Below are 22,213 nucleotides of genomic sequence, written 5' to 3'. Positions count from 1 at the left end.
TGTGGATGATTGGAAAAGGAATGCAGAATGCTGCTCTGTTTGCTGGAGTCAGTTTGTAGATGGAGCAAGGCAGACTGGATCAAGCTTTTGTGATGACCAAGGACAGAAGAGGAAAGAATCTGTTGCTTGGATTCAGATCATTGCTAGCGCATAGGTGTGCCCTACCTGTGGACTTCACTGTCACTCACGCATCGGACTCAGCAGTCATCAGAGAACTCGTTAGCGCATACACCATGCTCTGTAAAGAGCGACAGTGCCATTAATCTACTGAGGGATGCCAGTATACTGTAAAATAGAGTAGATGTTATTCAGTGAACTAATTCAAAATGCTGATACTCTATTCCTGATCTGGCAACCTACTCAAGTACATACTTAAGTTAAGCACAGGACTTCAGCAGGTGTCTTACTATAAACACGTGCTTTAATCCCTTTGAGTGCAATGGATTTAAAGATGTGTTTTGAGTTAAGCACACATCTAAATCCTATGCTGAATAGAGATGGACTGCTGAATTAAATCTTTAATCACATGCTCAGCTCTGGGACTACTCATGTACTTAAAATTAAGCTCATGTTCTAAGTGCTCTCCTGATATAACATGTTTTGCTAAACTTTATCTCTCACTAAATAGATTCCCTAATTCATCTGCATCTAAATTCAGTTCCTGCACCTTTTTTTCTTAATTCTGCTAAATCTGTCTCCTTTGGGACAATGCACGATAACTGAAATTTGTACAAATACTGCATGGTCTTAGTAAATTTCTAACTCTGAATGTATTTACAACAATACAGCACGAAGAAGATTTATAGATTTAATTACCTTTTTTTTAATTGCACAACACTCTTCAGAGATTAAAACTGAAACTGGCAACATTGCTGTTGTAGTCATTTTTAACCTGGAGGTTACTGTGATGTATAGCAGGAATGTCAGGAAAAGTGAAGCTCCATGATGATGTAGGAATGCAAACAGCATATATCTCAATCAGTAAATTGGGATTTTATTGCTGATTACAGCACAAAACATTCTTCGGGCTTGGATCAGAACACTTGGCAAAGCCAAAATACCCTCCTTTAATATCTGTTCTGTAATATATTTTTCACTCCACTAAACAAACTGGATACAGATCTACCTACAAATATAGAAATATATTCTGCTTAGCAAAGAAATAAAACATGGCATTTGGTCTCTGATTAGAGAAGGCAGCAATTGAAATCTTACTATGTTAGGGTTTCATTGTTATTTTGTGACCTGAGGATCTTTTATTCTTATTAAAATAACTAATTTTGAGTTTCTTAAGAAATGTATGAAATCAATTCCACCGATTTGATTTGAATTAAATGTATCCTTTGGATCCAACTGTAGGTGCTCGAATTTAATCAAAGAGGAAGTACAAAACACATTGTTAATGCCAACTGCAAAGCAAATGGCTATGGAGAAGATTAAAACATTTCAGACCAAGTGTTGGTAGTCTGACCATGCACATAGTCCCCATTGGCCATTGTTGTTCCCCAGCGTAAGGTCTGCTTTGTGTTTAGCTGGCCCTCTAGGAGCATCACTCGCAGCACTCCCATGACACCATCCCTCCATGTGGTCAGTATGGGGGCATGGTGGGTTAAAGAGGAAGTGATCAGGGCATCTCCGCATGCTGACAATCCATAGCTTTTTGGGGCCATTAGCAGCCTTAGTAATTTAGAGCAGCCTTCCTCTGCCATCTTTTCCCCCAACTCTCTGACTTCTGCTTTGTGCTGCTCAGTGCTGTTGAAAATATAGTCCATTTTCTTCAGTAAAGCTTCACTAGGTATGTAAGGTGCATGAGGGTCTGTGTTGCCTTTTACATGCATTTATAGCTCCTAACGAAGCCATTGCATTATGCAGAAGTATTTAGGGGAGATTAGCCATCCAGAGACTGCTCTCACGTTGACTACTCCTGATTTATTCTGGTGTAAATGAGAGCATAATAATGCTCCTCACCATACGAGATATATTTAAGCCAAATGTTTCTATACAGCTCAGGATGGCAGAACCACAAAACACATATGTATGGTTGAATCTGGACTGCTAAAAGAGCCATTATCTTGTGAAAATGAGGGCTTTCCTAGAGTGATCTATTTGAGCTGTTTCCTCTGGCATGACCCTGTGATCTGGCTTTTCTACTTTGGAAGGTTCTTCTTATGCACATGAACCTGTCTCATTCAATGCTATCAGTTGTTGAGCCCCAGAACTGAACAGCACAAAAATCTGTACTTGCATAACCATGAAGAGATTAAACAAATTGCTCATTATCCTGAAAAACAAATGCTTTCCACTTGTACTCTCTTTTGTGTGGTGCACATTCAAAGCCATTTTTCCTATTATTTTCTCATATACATGGCAGCTGACCTGTATTCACAACTCATTCATTCTGTATATGGATATGGTAGATTTCAAGTCCATAGAATTTATTTTTAGCATGTTGTTGTATTTGCTGCATTTGTAATTGTAATTTTTGTTTGAAGCTATCTTAGGAAAAAGCTCTTCAACCACCAACCTGTGATGTTTTTCAGTAATGCATTGACATATTTTTATTGTATTTATACTTTGGAAAATCTCATGATAGTTTTCCTCATTTGTTTTCTGAGATAATCCTATGCATGTGCTTGGTGACCTTTTCTTTCAAATAATTTTTACTTTTTTCTTTGTTTCTCATTTCTTTCCCTCATTTGCCTGAATTCCTGCTTCTCCCCCACCCCCAACCTCTTCTGATTGATGTTTATTCTCCCCGGCCTATTCCAGTTCTCTGCCTCTGAAAGCTTCAAAGAATGACAAATCCAGACGTTTGAAAAAAATCTCTCGGTAAGAATGAAAACAAGGTGACATATTTTGTTGTCTCTTTGTGTAGCTCATCCAAATTATAAGGCTCTTGGTTCCATTACCAACTCTGATCTAGGAAAGACAGATGTTTGAATAAAGCTACTTTAGAAATCAATAATGGTTTATTATTGGAAACTACATTTTTCCTATTAAAATTTAAATAGTGTGCCTTTGTAAGAAATGAAAACAGTAGAAATCAACACATCATTTTACATTTGCTAAGATATTATTTTGAGACTTTGTATTTATGTATGTACATACATAACTGAAATCTTTCAAGAATACCAAGGGACTTTACAGCTTTGGGAAAACAGGGTAAGATGAGAAGCACACTCTTAGAACTAAGAGTGCACTTTGAGAGAACAGTATGTTTGGTAGACTGACCAGCCTTAAAGCTAGGCATCTCTGCAACCTTCATAGAATGGATAGCCCATAAGGCGATCCCGTGGGGGCAGGAAGTGATGTATAAGTCATAGGTTTACTACTTAATTAATTACTGCACCAAGCAGAGAGAAAATTTGGGAGGAGGAGGAAAGAGAGAGTGCTCATTCCATGCTTGTGAACACAGAGTGACTGCACAGTTCTGCTAAAATGACATGAATAGGGCCAATTCACACCTTCCTTAGGATGGCCCTCAGGTTAAAACTACAACAGCTGTGTCCACACTAGGATTTAATCATGTGTTTATTACCACATAATAACTAAAACTAGGTGGTAAAACCCCTTATTACCTAATGAAAACAAGGCCTAAGAAGGGCTAGAGGAAAAGGAATCCATCCCCCAAACCCATGGTTTGGCAGGAGTGGGTGTCTAGCCGCTTTGCTGTGTTTGCTACATCCTGGGGAGATGAGTATTGCTAAGGGCTCCCTTTGTCCCCAACATAGTAACAAATACATTAACAACTCCCCTGCAGCACTCCCCACCGTATCACCAAACCCCTCCTCCATGGAATGTCCTCCTATACAGCCTGCACCCTGGAAGCAATTGAACCAGAATGGTTGCATTGCCTTTCCATACTGCAGTGTTGATGACATGGGAGAGCAGGAATAGCAACAACTGACTTTTTTAGAGCTCTAGTTTCAGTCTTTGTGCATGGCTTTGCTTCATGTCCAGAATAGTATCTTCATAGCACCAAGGCTTAGGGCTAGTCTACACTGGCAACGCCAAAGTGCTGCCGCGGTAGTGCTTTAACGTGCCTTGTGTGGTCGTGGAGCAGTGCTGGGAGAGAGCTCTCAGTGCTCTAAAAAAAAAACACCACCCCCAAAAGAGGTGTAGCTCCCAGTGCTGGGAGTATGGCTCCAGCACTGGAGCACTGTTTACACTGGTGCTTTACAGCGCTGCAACTTCCTGCGCTCAGGGGGGTGTTTTTTCACCCCCCTGAATGAGAAAGTTGCAGCGCTGTTTATTGCCAGTGTAGACAAGCCCATAGACATCATGGGTACCAGTTAGGAGTACCTAAGGTTACAGAAATACTCCCCATAATCTCACTCCTTGGTATTCTAAATACAGAGAAGTACTCTGGTATCTGAGGTAAAGCTATTATCATGTTGGTAATTATTTTTTTTATATGGTCACCTCAGTAAAACAGGTGTAATCATGTATTAGGACATCAGCTGGTTGCCCCTGGGTAGGAATTTTTCCCTCCATGCAACATCAGACAACAGGCTATTTGCGCTGTCCAGACTTTTTGTTTTCCCTCCAAAACATGAAGCACGGACCATTACTACAGGCAGGGTGCCAGACTTGATGAGAGGGTGCATCCTATTTAAGACAAACCTGACATGGATGGCGATGGTGGGGTGGTGCTAACCCCCTCACAACTCAAGGACGTTGGCTTTTCTACACTCGAATTGTATGCTTTAGTCACTGAATGGAGGATTGCATGGTTGGTTATAGGTAGCCTTTTCCATCCAGTAATAGCACTGACAGCATCTTAATTAATCTCCCCCTGCCTTGGGGAGGGGGGAGGTAAAAATATTGACTTTTAGTTATAGACAGAACACATCCATTTAACAGTAGAACCCCCAAATAATATTTTCTCTGTTGAATAAAAGCTTTAAATGAATTTTTCAATCTGTGTGGGATGCACTAATGCTGTTTGTTAACACTACCTTTTAAACACAATTTAATCTATTAATGCTGTGGTGAATAGGGACAGAGGATACATCAACAACAGAAATACACTTTAAACAAGAGCAAATTAACTTTGCTAGATTTTTTCTTTTTGAAAGGGATGCAAACTTTTAATTTTACAGAACCATGAACCAAAGATTTAACTCACCCCAGGAATTCACTGCTCTGCTGTTAATTTCTTCTCTTCCTAATTTGTAGAGAGTTCATCAGCTACATGAAACGATCCCGAACCTTTTATGCCTCTATAGCAGAAAGGCTGTGTGATGGGGACCTGGTGATGCGGGACAGCTCGACTTGCTGGAATGGAGAGGATGTTGTGGAAAGGTAATTGTGAGAGTCAAATTTTGTACTGAAAATGGACATATTTGGGTACACAAAACTGGCTTTCCAGATTCTCCTGGTGCTTTAAAATATGTTGTATTAGATATGATGCATTGTCTTGAAATGTCATATTACTTTATGTACTATAAACAGTTTAATGACCTTCATGATCCTTAAATATCTGATCATTTTTAAACACATGAGATTGCGATAATGGGGTCTTCAAGTAGTGTTGTATAATCTCTATGAGGAAAAAAACCATTTTGAATTATAATGAATTATACAGTGAACTGAAACACTTTCCAAAGAAGACTAAGTAACACTAATTTTGGGCCCACTTTTGGCACACTGAAGCCCTACAGTAACTTGCTGACCCAGTTGCAGATCCTCCTTGCTGGGAAAATAAGGGTCATGCTTTTAACAGTAAGATGGGGACACTCTAGGTCCAGAAATACCAGATCATACTGTCTTGATCTTTTTTTAACCTGCATACCAGTAAAGTTTTTCAGTGAGGTTAAGTTGGTTGCCTTGCGTTTTGAAAGGAGGCAATGGAGCAGCTATGGTATGTAGGTCGTTCTGAGTGTGCAGACTCATTTGTTTTATAAGCAAAATGGGAGGGCAAAGAGCATGTACCGCAATTGTTAATTAGACTCCCAAAGTATGTTTACATGGCAATAAAACACTTGGAACTGGCTCAGGTCAGGTATCTCAGACTCACAGGGCTCAGGCTGCAGGGTTGTAAAATTGCAGTGTAAACATTCAGGCTTGGGGTGGAGCATGAATACTGAGACCCTCTGCCCTCATAGGATCCCAAGGTTCCAGAACGTCTACACCATCATTTTATAGCCCCACAGCCCAAAGTCCACTGACACGGGCCAGCTGTGGGTGTTTCATTGCAGTGTAGACAGACCCCTAGAGTTTAATGACGTTGATAGGGTAGGAATGGAACTTTCAGTTGGATGCTCTATTTCTCACCTTGGATCCTTTCATGCCCAATCTGCCCCCTTCTGGTGACTAAGTATGTATTGGTTTGACCTCTGAAATACTATGGCCCCAGGAGTTTGTGTAAAACAAAACAAAACAAAAGCCTTGTCAGCAGACAACAATATTAATTTCCTTGGCACAATAATTGCTGAAGTCTGCACTGGCTTCTAGGAAATGGTGGATCCAAGACTTTTGTTCACACTACAGAGAGGACATAAACAGTTTTAGAGCTAATGAGGGTCCAGATGGAAGCCCCAACCCTGCAATATGTTGCACCTAGTCAGATTGCTGCACCCCTGCAGACAATGTTGAAGCCGATCATAAAAGTCAATTCATCCATGTGCTTCACACTGCAGGATTGGGGTTCACAGGCTCTATTTTGCCACTGTGCTGGGGAGGCAGTGCAGCTCCAGGCGAGATGCAGCTCAAAGACTTACTGTGCCTGAAGCAGTCAGTGTTAACTGGAGCTTCCAGGGAATGCAGAGGGAAGAGCAGCTGCTTCGTCACCCATGAAGAGAGTGCAGTGTCTGGCCCTCTTTGTGCTTGGCTAGTGCTACTGGGGTGTGTGTGTGTGTGTGTGTGTGTAAGGGGGCTTACTCTGGACTGGCTCTAGCTCTGTGTAGTAATTGAGGTCAGGAGTGTGAAAGGACCATACTTTGCCTGTTCCTGCGTGTGTGCACAAAGCAGAGGTCCTGTGTGCCATTTTCTCCCTGCTCTTCCCAGTCCATGCGGGGCTGGGTGTAAACTTGCCCTTACATTTAGTGAAAAAACTCCCAAACCAATGAAAGCAAATAACCTGAGCATTACAGAGACTGGGTGATTGAAAGCATAAAACCAGTTTCATTTTGGGTACTCTGTGAGCAACTGCGGAACTACAGTAAGATGAGGCCATGCTATGTTTCAGATGAAGCTGAGATACTGGTATCACCAGCTACTATCAGGGGACAGGAAGACTAATGAAGATGGACTATTTGTTTCTTTGGAGTATTTGACATTGCATGACATGGTTTGGTTTTAATCTGAAATATGAGTGGTCCAACCCGCAATATGACAAATGTGACAAATTCAGTTATAGAAATCTAACAAGCACCTCACACTGAAAAATGACTTGCTATAGTTGTAAAGCACTTTTCTGTGCTGCGCTCTGATGGCATTTCTGTTCACACACAAATTCAGCATGTTGATATGCGGCACCTTAAAGACATGTTTTCTTGCTTTTTTTTTCCTTCGGCAGTTTGGGCAGCAGTCCGAGCGACCTTTTTTTTTTTTTTTTTGCTTGGGGTAGCAAAAATGGTAGAGCTGGCCCTGATTAGGAATTTGTAGTTCTTCATTTGTTCCTCAGGTAATATGAACCAGTCTTTGTACTTAAACTCAGAGTTGGAGATTTAGTTAAATACTGCATGCAGATGTGGTCGCCACATCTCAAAAAAGATTGGAATTGGAAAATGTTCAGAAAAAGACAATAAAAATGATTAGGGGTATGGAATGGCTTCCGTATGAAGAGAGATTAATAGGACTGGGACTTTTCAGCTTGGAAAAGAGACGATTAAGGGGGAATATGACAGAGGTCTATAAAATCATAACTGGTGTGGAGAAAGTAAATAATCATCATCATGTTCCTATTACACCTCTGGCATTTAGGGCTGCGACAAAGCTCCTCCACTTCTGTCTGTTTCTGGAAAGTCTTTCAATGGCTCCTCAGCTGTGCCCCAGGTTTTTCAGGTCAGCTTCCACAGCTCTTCGTCATGTTGTTTTCAGACGGCCTCGTTTTCGCTTGCCTTCGGGTGTCCATCTTATTGCTAATCTGGTGATGGAATCAGTTTCCACCCGAAGCACATGACTGATCCATCTGCAATGCCTCTTGGCAATGATGGTGCTCATATCCTCTTGGCTGCACTGTGTCAATAGATCTTGGTTTGAGATTGTTCTGGGCCAAAAGATATGGAGGATTTTTCTGAGGCAGGTTGTATGGAATGAAGACAGTTTAAACATGTCATACTTTCTCATTCCCCAGCATTCTGCACTATAATGTAGTGTTGAAAGTATGCAGCTCTGATAAATCTTCAGTTTGTTTTTGATGGTGTATTTCGATTATTTACAGACTGTATTTAAGCTTTTGAAGGTGTTCCTGGCTTTACTGATTTTGTTCCAGATGTCCTGGCTTGTTCCACCATCCTGGCTAATGGTGCTGCCCAAGTATGTGAATCTTTCTCCATTGGCGAGAACATAATCCTCTATCCATACTGGTGATGGTGAGGCAATATTAAGGGACATGATATCTGACTTATTGTGGTTGATTTTCAGTCCAATTTGCTGGCTGAATGCATTGAGTCGAGTTGTTTTTTCTTGTATATGGTGTTGGGTATGTGATAGGAGAGTGACACCATCTGTGAAGTCCAGGTCTTCAAGGGATGAGAAAAGTGTCCATTTAATGACTCTTGGCATGTCTTCTGTTGTACGCTGCATAACCCAGTTGATGGTAATGTTGAAGAGGATTGCAGACATGAGACACCCCTGACATACTCCTATTTTGACTCCAAAACTCAGCTCACTGTGATCAACACTGCATGTAAAGTTGAAATAGAAGCTTTTGATGATGTTGATTATATGGAAAGGAATTCCATATGCCCACAGAATGTGCCATAGGTTGGTCCTGTGAATGCTATCAAAAGCCTTCTCAAAGTCTTTGAAATGTATGTGGAGTTGCCGTTGCCATTCTAAGCACTGTTCTGTTATGTTTTGTAGAGTGAAGATCTGGTCTGTGCATCCATGCCCTTTCTGAAAACCAGATTGCTCTTTTCTGAGAATGCTATTAAATAAGGAGGTGTTATTTATTCCTTCTCAAAACACAAGAACTAGGGGATCACCAAATGAAATTAATAGGCAGCAGCTTTAAAACAAAAGGAAGTATTTCTTCCCACAGCATACAGTTAACCTATGGAACTCTTTGCCAGAGGATGTTGTGAAGGCCAAAATTATACAGGGTTTAAAAAAGAACTAGATAAATTCACGGAGAATAGGTCCATCAAGGGCTTTTAGCCAGAATGGGCCGGGATAGTGTCCCTAGCCTCTGTTTGCCAGAAGCTTGGAATAGGCAATAGGGGAAAGGATCACTTGATGATTACACATTCTGTTCATTCCCTCTGGGGCACCTGGCACTGGCCACTGTCATAAGACAGGATACTTGGCTAGAGGGACCTTTTGTCTGACCAAGTGTGACCGTTCTTATGTTCTAGTTTGGTTTTTGTACTGCTCAGCCATTACTAGAAATATGCGAGTTTGCACACAAAAGTGTCATAAAAGTAAAGTGATTAGGATGCAGTTTTTAAAGGAGCTCATGAAAATACTTTTTAATTCCAGAAAGAAAGAATCAGGTGAGCCCATATAAAGATATCATCCGGCCTGGAAACAGGCAGAGAGCTATGTCACGTGACAGTGTATTTACTTTTGTTAACTAACAAAGAGATGATAAAAAAATAGTTATTTTAGTCTCTCCCACCTCGTCCCAGCCCAGTGAAATCAATGCTGTAGAATGTGCTTCACTCTCTCTGTGGGACTCTTTCCAATGTCATTTCTGGTACTCTGTGTATGAAGATTTTACAGTATAAGATAACGTCTACTCTAGGGACAGAAGAGGGTCTTAGAGTCTAGCTGTGTCCAATACTGTTATTGACAAATGTGTTCCAGTGCATTATAATTCAGGCAGATCGAAAATTTTCCAGATGAATGTTTCTTCCATTGGAAAATACCAATCCACTGAAATCAAAACATTCAGTGGGAATGTGAAGATTTTGACAAAATTATGTTTTGATCTGTGTTTTATTTTACATTATATCATAGATTACGGTGATATATTGTTTCAAAATGTTTTATCAAAACAATACAATTCAGCTGATCTGAAACAATTTTTTTCTGTGGACATTTCATTTCTTTGGAAATTTCAAAATGAGATATTTTTGGTCCAATCTGGAACAAAAGCAAAATTTGAAATCACCATGTTTCCCATAAAACAGACATTCCAGGTCCTCAACAGCTCTATTTATAACACTATGTGTAAATAGCTTCAACATAATTGAATAAAAAACTATGGTATCTGGAGATAACCTGGAAATTTAATATTTAAGGAGCTCTGTGTATGACAAATGATTGCATGCAGGCTAATTTTGGAGATGTCAGCAACAGTGTAATATTCTAAACAGTAGTTTATAGTGATATAAAAGGAGTCATGCTCTTCACTGATTAGCACTAGTAGGGTTATAGAAACAGAAATGTAGGGGTGGAAGAGAACCCAAGAAGTCAACAACTCAAGACAGTCTATCCATCTGTGATTCTGGCCAGTGCTGCTGCTCCAAGATCCTGCAGTGCACGAGGCATACTGCAGGTTGCACATTAAGTGCCTGTCAAAATTTTTCAAACAAAATAATTTTCTGCCCCCAAAGTGAGGCCTCATAGAAAATTGTTACAGGAAAACTTTGTATTCAATTAATTTTTTTTTCAATTTTTAGTGGAGGGCTTCTAAAATAAATTAATTGTTTTGTTTGATTTCAAATCTGAAATTTTTCCTTTGGTTTTTGATAACCCCCCAAAGGTTCCAAATACTGGAAGATGAGAACATTTGGAAAAGTTATATGGTGTAAAGTTGCAGTGATTCATTTTTCCTCTTGCCACTCTGTAAATTTTGAAAAGTTGAAAGGGGGGGGGGTGAAAAGAGGAATAAGTGGGGGTCAAAAGGGGAAAAGAAAAATCTGAAATATTGAACACATTTCCTTTTCAAAAGCCCAAGTACAATGGAAATTTTGATTGATATCTAAAATGTCCACCCCAAAATGGAAAAATTTCAAATGAAAATTGTTCATTCAAAATTTTTGGCAGGAAAAAATTGTGTTTTTCAACCAGCCCTGTGCTGCTGACAATGTGTGCTGCTGACAATGCTACATGTAATAGCTGGTTGCAGGGTTTATGTGCCCCCTTGCTGGCAAATACAGCTTCTTTGATAACCTGTTTAACAGGCTGGCGTAGTAGCCAGTTCTTCCTCCTCATGCCCTTTTCAGCCATGAGTAGAAATATTGCCTTGCTACTTGCCTGAAGATTCATTTCTCTAATGCTCTTTCTCCCTTCCCAGTACACCAGAACTCCCAGGGTAAGATTTCTTCGATAATAAATAGCACCAATACCAAAATATAGACTTACTGCTGTATCAGAAAATTATCAGTATTAATATTAATATGGTGGGATCTCTTGTTAACCTTAGCTTGAGGTTACTCAGCCTATGAAACTGGCAGCCATCCCAGTTTTTATTTCCTTGTCCCTTCTTGTATTTTAAGAAGATATCTGGATATCTGGAAACTGAGCAATATTTATTTATGGCATACACTAATTGACATTCAGGCTCTTTAAGAAAAACAAATACAATGCTTACATTATTTATAGCACACAAATACAACGTAAAACACCATGAGACAGTCTTCAAAAATGGGCTTGTACTGTACATCAGTCAGCAGATATAGCTGATTGTTAAGTTCTGCCAAATGATCTGGTGTCAACATTCACACTGTAATGTCTCATTCTATTGTAGCTTTCTAAATCATATCTGAGACTTGAAATGACCATACCATGATGTAATACGACGGCAATGTAAAATGTTGTGTCAATATTTTTTCTATGAATTTTTATGAAGAAAAAATGTTTGAAACTGAGTGTTTTGTGCAGATTTGTGACTAGCAAGGGAATGCTGTTCAGATGAGCAACAAAAGACAGCCCCACCAATGACCTCCAAACCGATGCACTAGGGCCTTCACAGGCTATAGAATGACAGCAGTGGGAATAAGCTTTCTTGCCCCCACTTGCCACTAACACTATCCTGCCTGTGAATAGAGGTGTTTCTTGTGGGAAGGAAAGTTTCACTATTAGTTCATGAAACCTTGTGGGAAAAAAAGTCTGTCTATAATAATCATAGGGTATTTGTATGCCCCCTGACCCTTAGTGTAGTACCTCACAACACCTCTAGGAGGAACATTCTGTGATTTGCAAATACTACTTTGTTGCTGCTGTTTGAAACACAATCCCTTTGTTCCTTTTAGGTATGGCCTCTCATCAATCACTAGAGGAGTCTGCTTCTCCTTGCCCCACTTACCAACCAGCAGGGTCTCAATACATTTTGAAGTGGACTGTAAAGGCCCAGTCCTGCAAGGGGCTGGCTTCCTTGGGAGCTGAGGGCGTAGATTATCAGGCTGTGTGTATAGGCCTTGTTATTGTTAGTGAAGAGAGGGGGATCAGAAACTTGGGCGATGATTTGCAGCACTGGGTGCCTAAAGTTCAGCTCTTGAGTCCATGGGCATTCACAGGGAACTACCATGTGCTCATCTGTTATGAAAATTGTACTTACGTAGGTCCCTAAGGGCCTTATCCAAAGACTCAGTGGGAGGTTTTCCATTGACCCCAGTGGTATTTGGATCAGATCCCAAGAGAAAACCTAGGTTCCTATGGCCTTGATACATAGTAGAACAATCTTTTCTGATGCAGTCCTTTTTCTGTGGATGGAGAAAGGAAAAGTAGTCCAGCTGGTACATTCTTGGTCCAGGTGCACTGTAGAGATTCTCTGGTGATACTCCCTGAGGAATTCAGCATTTTAGCAGGAGATGTACAGGTACTTAGAATAGGTACACTACACTGAAATTAGACAGTCTGTAACCTGATCTTAGATTATGTGTTAATTATATTGATTACTTAAGAATCTCCAGTTATCACTTTGAGAGTTGACAGGTTCTTGCCCCAAGATCAGGCCCAGCATTATTTAAATTATTATATAGTTGGGAACCCTGATGTGCACAGTTGCAACCCTCACAATGTAGGAGCTCTTTTATATTTACAAATATAGTTTATTAATACATTTAGCACAGACACAAAGACCCCAACTTAGTAAGATAGACAGAGATACTACAGAACATACATCCACCCACCCACCCATATACTCACCACCATCCCTTGTAGAACAACCTGAAACGTTAGCCATCATCTTCCTCATCACCTTCCCCATCATCACCAGTGGCCACCATTCTGGCATCTCCCAAGGACTACATCTCTCTCTCCTACTGCCCCTAGGCTGGGATGCCACTTTTATAATATGTTACACTGATGCCATTATGTTCAATGCATATTCAGTAGGGCATTTTTCTCTTCTCCTTATTTGTATTTCCTCACCTCTCTGATGTTGGAGTGTCTTTTTCCTATAGGTTAGTATTTCAATTATCTCAATTTATTATATACATCAATTCGTTACCATGGCCCTTTTGTGGTTAGATATCACATTTGTTATTTCTGTCCTAACTGGTTATTTCAGTTCTTTCCAAGTTCTAAATTGTGGTGTACCTGTTAAGTTTAAAAGGGTATGAACTTAGGAAAGCCCCTATGCCAATCTGCTTTAATGCATCCTCTATGTTACAGGTCACAGTCATACATGGACCTTATGCTTTAGCTCCATTTATCTAGGTGAAAGACCCCAGACATATGTATGCTAACTTGCTGAAGCTAATGTCTTACAGGATACAGGCCCATAAGTTTCTTGCATTACTGCTGAATATAATGCAAAGCAGTAAGTATAATGAAGACAAGCTAGCCCACTGGGCTACAAGTCATTTTAGCAATGTGTGTGCAGTTTCCATTGATGAAGCAGTAATAAATATTAATCAAACACAATTAATCTAAATCTAGAGCATTTGAACAATTGTGAATAAATTTGGTGTTCATTAAAGTGAGGTACGAATGCAGCTGACTGAGCCAAGCATAATACAGACAGGTGGTATGCACATTTCCCCATGTCGCTGTGCCAGCGGGCCTCAAAATGTCTCTGATTCTAGAGCCAGACCTATCTAGAATAATGAATCATGCAGTGTTGTAACTAATCATGCCATGTCTTTGAAGAGATGAATTGCTCCGAGGAGGACACCACCTCCCTCCTTTTCACTACTGATCTAAACTGATTAATACACTGTGGATATGCATTGTTATTACTTAAATATTGCAGTCTCGTGGATTCAAATGCAGGATTTGACAGGAACCAATGAGAACTGTGAAATTACCGCTGACATATTGGATCTCCAGCTTTTACTGAACAAGTCCTTGTGGCTGCTTTTACAATTAAAAAACCCACCACATAATTACCATTTTCTTATAGTGACATTGCAATAAGCTAAAGAACAGTGTTATTGTTCCTATGCAGAAAGAAAACAGGAGTAGGAAAAAAAACTAATGTAATTGGCTTCAATGGCAGCTGCAGATACTCATCACTTCTGAAAATTGGGCCACTTGTATTTAGGTGCCTAAATATGCCTTTAAATTCCTAACTTGGGCACCCAAATTTGAAAATTTTAGCTTTAATTGCTTCATGCTTCAGATAATATAGATCTCACAAGGGTGTTGTGAAGGTATAATTAGTGTTTGCCAGGCATACAGAAATCCTGTAGCAGATGCGGTGTAAATTAGTTCGTATTATACCCTGGTAGAACTCCAGCAGCACGGTGCCCCCTAACGCCATGCTTGTGCAATGGTTCCATGGCACTCTGCCTCTGAGACAGCAAGGCATCATGGACAGCCCTCCCGGCAGCCCCTAAGTATTCCTTGGAAATCTCCCATCCCAGTACTGATGCATCTTGACACTGCTCAATTTGTGAGCTCTAGTGGGATCACAGCATGTATTGGCATGGCTGCAGGTGGTAACCCAGATCTAGACTACCTCTGTGGCTGCTTTTGAAGCTACTTTTTCAGTTACAAAAGCTTATTTGAAAATAGTCAACCTTCAGATAGGTCTGGGTAGTAGAAATGAAAGCTTTAAAGTTCTACAGGGAATTGTTCCTCAGAAGGAGAAAATCCATAATCATGGGCATGATGTAGAGTCGTTTTGTATGGCCTTTACTGATCAAAGTGATGTGGTATTTCTGTGTCAAACCCACTTATAAACTAATGTCCCAGTAGGAGAGTCATGACTGTTAAGGTGTATATGATTAAAGTTCAAAATGATCTGAAGAAACTGGAGAAATAGTCCGAAGTAAATAGGATGAAATTCAATAAGGACAAATGCAAAGTATTCCACTTAGGAAGGAACCATCAGTTGCACACACACAAAATGGGAAATGACTGCCTAGGAAGGAGTACTGCGGAAAGGGATGTGGGGCTCATAGTGGATCTCAAGCTAAATATGAGTGAACAGTATAACACTGTTGCAACAAAAGCAAACATCATTCTGAGATGTATTAACAGGAGTGTTGTAAGCAAGACACTTTGACATTTTGCAAAAGTCTCAAGCAAATGAAAAGGGAATTTTATGGCTTTACTAAAGTTTATGTTCTTAGTTAAAGATTAAGAGTAATTATGATCCTGGATGCTGCGATTGTTTCCACTAAGGCAGAGCAGGTATCTGCCTGCACTCTGTGCTAGTGGCTCCAACTGCAGGATCAGGACCATAATCCAGCTTGGGATATAAAGTCCTGCTACCTCTGAATCATGGCAAAACTCCCTTTAATTTCAATAGGAGTAGGCATGGCCGTCATTTAGGAAAATTTGCTGTTTAGCTTGTTGTACCCTTCTGATGATGTCAGATCTTGCTTAAATTAGTGAGGAATGAAACTCAAAAGATCCCAGCAACTTGATTCAATTTGCTTCTTTTTTTTTTAGTCTGGAAATCGGGTTGGAAAAAAACAGGTTCACTCAAGATTTTTCAGGGCTTCCAAGTTTCAACAAGGTCAGAAATACCCAGAGAATCGTCTTTCGATATTTTCATGTGTCTGCCTCTAGGTCAAGAGAAGACAAGGGAGTGCAGAGGGGTTTTGTTTTGTGTTTTTGTTTTGTTTTTTAATGAGTTTCTTTATATCAACTTTACACATGGTTTGATTTTGGACAAAACTTAGGCCAGTTTGAACCAGTTTGCCCACATCATGGGTGTATGAACCCCACCCTGGAAGTGACAGGATAAGGGGGAGCCAGAGAGCCATTCTCTGAAGGCACCTGGAGGGGAGGAAGAGAAGTAATTAAGGATTAGACCCAGCTGGGGAGAAACAGACTGGGTGGTTGGTACTAAGGAAGTATTGCAGGTCCAATAAGGGAGGACTGAGAGCAGAGAGAGCTTGCAATATAAGTTCATACTGGTTCCAAGTGGTGGCCCAATGGGCCAGAGCCACCCTGAGAAAGCTCCTCAGCCACAAAGTGAGAAAAGGGGCACAGAAAGACAAAACTACAGGGATGGGGGCAGGAGAGCACAGCTCCATGACAGATGGTAACTACAGGCAGAAAGTAAGAAACAGCCATGGGAAGGATCATAAGAAACAGACTCTACTTGCTTATCACAAGGGCTTCAGGCTGGAACCTGAGGAGAAGGCAGGCCTGGGTTCCTCTTATGACCCTCCTAATGATGAGGGTGGTATAAGCCTCTGGAGTAAGGGGACAAGGGCTCTGGAGCCCAGATCAGGGCTGAAGTCCCGGTGCCTGGTCACTAAGACATCCTGCTCTGTTTGGAGTTTTTGCTACCGTGGAGGGGATGAGGCTCTAAACACCCACTCCAGAGGGCTGTCAGTGGTAAGAAGGAACAGAGTAGCTGCCAGCAGGGGCGACAGACACAGAAGGGCTGCTACACTATGCCTAGCCATGGGAGGGCACACTAGCTAGTGAGTGAACCTTCTGCAGTCTATCTCTAATTTAAAGGGACACTGTCAACTTGACATGTAGTCAATTAAAAAGAGTGTTTAAAGCATACTATTTTCTAGGTACTGCACCCGCCTGCCCTGCAGTCTCCTTGCCAATCATATTTTCCTATTTTTTTTTAATTCTCTCCCCTGTTGCTGTGTGAAAGATAGGCACCAGCAAGACAAACAGTGAAACTGACTATATGCAAAGGGTGGTCAAATACACAAAGCAAACCAAATGAAAAATGAAGAAAATGTCGGTGCCCCCCCCAACCTCTCGCCCCATCCCCCGGTAATCTCTTTCTGTTCTAGGGATCTTAGGTGCTATTCATAACACTAGCAGGTAAAATCCTTTCAGACGTGATTTTTGAGTTGCCCATTTCCAGTTAAATCCACCAGGAACAACTAGCTTCATTACTATTTTTATCCTGAGATCAGTTCATGTATATGCTATAGAGCTAGGTAATGTGCCTAAAGTATAAATAACCTTTGTAAAAATGCTTAAAGCTTATATATTTTTTGGTTGTTTTTCTGTCTATTTCTCCAGGCTCCTTTCATCTACCAGGCTCAACAGAAGTTTCAAGTTGAAGCATCTGTTTAAATAGCTAAATCAGGAGTTTAAAGTTTGTCTCTGCTCAGAAAAGTGATTATTGAATAATGGCTTAGGGGTGGGGGAAATCCACATTTGTTGCCTCTCAATAATTTCAAGGTGAAATTTCCCAAGTTCATAGTTTAAGTGATGTCTTTTCTAACAGTCAAGCCCATGCACACTCAGCCTGGAATCTAAAAGTTAAATTGAGCTTTTACAAAATTATGCATCATCACCAGTCATAGAGATTCTGCAGGCCAAATTCTGTGTTGACTTAAAACATATGTCAATGCCACTATGTCTCTCCGGGGTGTGAAAAAATCACACCCCTGAGAGACATACTTATGCCAACCTAAGACCCAGTGTAAACATTGTGAGGTAGATGGAAGAATTAGTCTGTCAACCTAGCTACTACTTCTTGAGGTGGTGGTTTTGCTACAGCAACTGAGAAACCCCCTCCGTCACTGTAACAAGTGTCTACACTACAGCAGTGTAGCTGCAGCCCTGGTAGTGTAGAAATGCTCTTAGTTACACCTGTGCAACCCTACTGCCTTCCATGATGTAGTGACCCTGTCACTGGAACTTAGTTAACAATGTACAAGCCAGGCTAGTGTCCTGCTTCTCACTCTTCCATCTCTATATTAGCCCTGTAGTCAGGAGTGAAAAGTCGTAAAAATGTATTTGTCACTTCAGGCAGCAGTTTTGACTCTTAATACCTCTGATTTGTAGGCAGAAAAGAGGCTATTTCTATATAGCCATTTTTCAGAGTAGACCCACCTTCAATGTGCTCCAGATGTAACCACTGGAATAAAAATTCACAGAAAAACAGCCTTGCTGCCCAGTCACTGGTGATAAATGGGGGGAAGCAATATACCATCATGATGGCTTCTGATCTCTCTTTCCTTTTCACATACTCTCTCCCCTCACTTTAGTACCTCTCTTTGGAATTTTGTATGTCGTGGAGCCCTTCAGGTTTTCCTCATTACAGCTGTCTATGGATCATTGCATGGGTCATTAGAACCCTTGCGGGGGAAGAGGGCATGATGCATGCTAGAGAAGGAACTGACAAATCAGGGTGACTTTCTTTTCAAAGATTCTGCTTTTAAAATGCTGTGATTTTTTTGTGATCTTAGAACTTGCCTGGTCCCTCCTGTAATTTTTCTAAGGCACTAGCAAGCAGTTGCCTGCATAGAGAAAAGGGAGACAAAATCCTTTTAAGCCTCCGTAGCATCACAATATTTAAAATGTGTTAAGCCTGTTCTGCTCTTCAATGCTAGCAATTTCTGGTGATTACCTATTGGTGGAAGCTGCAAAATACTTTATTTATAGGAAACAACCCAAACTTTATAATGTTGCTACCTTGTATAGCAGAAAAAAACCTATCGTACGGCCTGTGTTGGAAATGGACACTGAGGAATACATTTGCCTAATCTGACTGAGAGAATGATGCAGAGCTGTGTAATTCCAATATTCCTTGGACAGAATGCTGTGCAACCTTTATACTAATCTTTCCATAGAGATAAACAAGGAGCTGGAGAAAATGTATGCACTTTATTTTAAATAGCCAAAATTGGATTGGAGCTATAGTATACCGTGGTTTAACCACATTTTCAAGGTAGTTAGGGGACATCACAGTCCCCCTTCCATTTTATCAGCCTTTATTGGTTTTAAGAGGCAAATCCTCAACTGGTGTAAATCAGTGGACTTCCATGGGCTTCAGTGGGCCGGAACCGGTTTACACTAACTGAGGATCTGGCACTGAAATTCCAAAGAAACTGAAGAGAATGGCTAATAGTATTTTGTGCTACTGTGCTTGTCGTTAACCAGTATGGTGCAGATCAAGGCTGGGACCAGGGCAGGAACTATTACTGAATTACAGTTTGTTCTCTGGCCTGCTCCTGGGGTAGTGGAATTGTGTGCTGCCCCTGAATCAGGGCAGATGATACAGTTACAATCTAGCCCTTTATGTATGATTATACCCTTTAAAATGTACAGTCAGTCCCAGTTAGGTTATGCTGAATAATTAATACAGTTTACGTGACAACTTCTGACTTATTACAGTTTATTAAATATAGCTTTGCATTCTCTTCGGGCAGGCCAAATTCAGACCTGATGCTAGTAAGAGGTACTCCAGTGAAGTCAAACCCGCTAATGCCAGATCTGAATTGGACCCTGTCCCCCGCACCCTCCCCCCCCACCACACACACACTCTGTTAAAAATTAATCTTCCTTGACTGTGTTTTAAATATGAAATTTATATGTATATAAAGAAGTTTTTAGTCATGGGCACTTATATTGTTTTGAAGAGAGAATGTGATAATTTGCTCTTGGCAAAGCAGATCTTTTGGAATAAGGGATCAGATGCTGTGTCTTGGCTCTGAAGGGCAGCTTGTCAGCGGAGGCATATTAGAATTGTCAGGATCACTTAAGTATCTAGAGAATACTGCTTTCTCTTCTGCCTGAACTGATTTTTTCACTGATCACTGCAGTGGATCATTTAAATAGCAAAAGACAACACAGGGCCCTGTTCTTTCTTTCTCTGCATGAGTAATGAAGGAATACAGGCTTTCACTTATTATTTGATTGTATTTTCTGGTTTTAAGTGTTAATATTTGTTCGTGGTTGTACAGCACCTAGCACAATGTGGTCCTGCTCCATCATTGGGGCTGCTGGATGCTACCACAATGCAAATAATTAATAATCATCATAATAAAAATAAATAATTCTTATCAATTTGAATGAGAATTTCTTTGTAAAAAATATTGGAGCTTTCAGGTGGCCTATTTGTTGTCAAAATATAACTTTAAAAATTAAGAGCCGGGTCCTAAAGATTGTCCCGCCCAAGTTTTCAGGCAAGTGTATGTGTGGGAATGTACTGTCTGCACTATAGTTGAATCTGTTTGGCCCTCTACGCCCTGCAGTGATGCGTGTCCTTAAGGGCACATGGAGCGAGCACAAGGACTGCAATTGCCCCTGGTCCTTGCTTGGGGTGCACTAAAGGTAGTAGTGGAAAGCTCCTTGTGGCCTTTCCCCTGTGCATCTGCATAAGAGCAAGGGAGAGTCTGATCCCAAATTAGCCAGCTACATAGGAAAGTTGCACCAGTTTAACTTGAATTGGTTTTTAAATCAGTGTGATGAAACCAGGGCAAACCACTGTGTGGACAGTATTATTCCAGTTTGAGAGGCTTTGTTGTTCAGTTTAGTTTAAACCTGTTCTCAATTGGCTTAAGCTATGTTGGAAAACCCCACTCATAAACTGAAAGAAGAGCATCCACACAGGGGTTTGCATCGCTTTATCTAAACGGGTTTAAATTCACACCTAAGGCTATACCAGCAAAATTTCCCATGAAGACAAGACCCTACAAAGTGAAGAAAACAGAGAAAGGAACAGGGTTGAGAAGAAAGTTTTAAAACAAATATAAAGAATGTGTCATATTACAGAGGGAAGAAACCTCCTGAGTTGTGATATGTGCACATGGAGACTGAGGTAAGGCAAGAGGAACTGGGAATCAGTATAGGGACGGAAGCTATTGGTGAAAAGCAAACCATTAAGATGGGTTTTGAGGTAGTCTTGAGCAGTGCATGCTGAGATACCATATACTGGGAGCCAGCTCATCTGGGCCAAATTCTGATGTCAGTTACACTGGGGGTAAATCCACAGTTACTCCAGTGAAGTTACTCTGGATTTACACTGGTGTAACTGAGATCAGAAATCCAGCTTGGGGAGTTTAGGACCATTTTGACAAGATGGCCAGGGTTAAATTAAGGATATGTTGAATGTCCCTCTTACCCTCGTTATGTGGGGCATTTGGCAAATTATTCCGAAATGGCATGCTTTAAAATGATGTATATTTTCTGGTGACCTTTAAGCTTTTGAAGATCATGCTACCAGCAAGCTACTAAGTTTCAGTGCATAGTTGAATTACTTAATAGCTGTCAGATGCACTGGAAAAAGTAGAAGCCTGCATTATATTCCATTTTTACAAGGCAAGAGACTTCATTGATGCCAGAAAGGGACAATTACATTTTTAACCCAGAGCTTTATGCACAGTATGGGATTAGTCCTATTCCTTACTTTGGATTAATAAACTACAGTACTTTCATTAAAATACATGTGGTATAAATACTGCCGTCACAGAGCGCTGTTTTAATTTGCATCTCCTTTTAAAAGAAGATACTTACAAAGTCAGCACTCATCTAAAATATAACATTTCCAAATAATTGTATCAACACTAGGAAATAGATATGTGGACAATGTGATATATGTGTCTGTACTTTTTTCCAGCACAATAGAATGTGCCAAGTCCAAACCGAAACAGGATTTAATAGAAAGGCATGTTGCAGCTTCAGGTTAGGAACAGAAAATATGGTCCAAAATGTTATTTTAAAATCACAAAAAAAGAAACTGTTCCTATCCGTTTCACTTACAAACATATAAAGAAAACAATCAATTAGCAGAGGACGTTTATATATAGCACCTACAGTAAATAAAGTCTTTCTTATAAAAAGAAAGCACAATGACTTCAACTAACAAACCACATTCAACATACAAGTTATTAAAAATCCATGTACTGACTCCAAAGCTGTCATCCTTTCCACAAGCTCAGAAAGACAAATACAATAGACTGATGTAAACTGAAGGATTTAGGTACTTATGCTTAAAAGA

General features: G+C 40.4%; 1 protein-coding gene across 6 annotated transcripts in view; it reads left to right on the top strand.

Annotated features, from left to right (window-relative positions):
- The window catches only part of LOC123376999 (glypican-5-like), a 654,555-nt gene that overhangs the window by 254,318 nt on the left and 378,024 nt on the right, over positions 1–22,213 (top strand). For 4 of the 6 annotated variants that reach the window (XM_045029333.1, XM_045029331.1, XM_045029336.1 and 1 more), the window contains 2 exons: positions 2,770–2,829; positions 5,179–5,304. The exons of 1 other annotated variant lie outside the window; for it this stretch is intronic. In XM_045029333.1, the coding sequence (XP_044885268.1) occupies positions 2,770–2,829; positions 5,179–5,304 (186 nt within the window). The remainder of the gene's footprint in view (positions 1–2,769; positions 2,830–5,178; positions 5,305–22,213) is intronic. One more of the 6 variants, XM_045029332.1, reaches the window with a different exon arrangement.

The sequence above is a fragment of the Mauremys mutica genome, chromosome 9 (genome assembly GCF_020497125.1).
Source record: "Mauremys mutica isolate MM-2020 ecotype Southern chromosome 9, ASM2049712v1, whole genome shotgun sequence".
Classification (NCBI taxonomy): domain Eukaryota; kingdom Metazoa; phylum Chordata; order Testudines; family Geoemydidae; genus Mauremys; species Mauremys mutica.
This window is presented reverse-complemented; position numbering and strand designations above follow the sequence as displayed.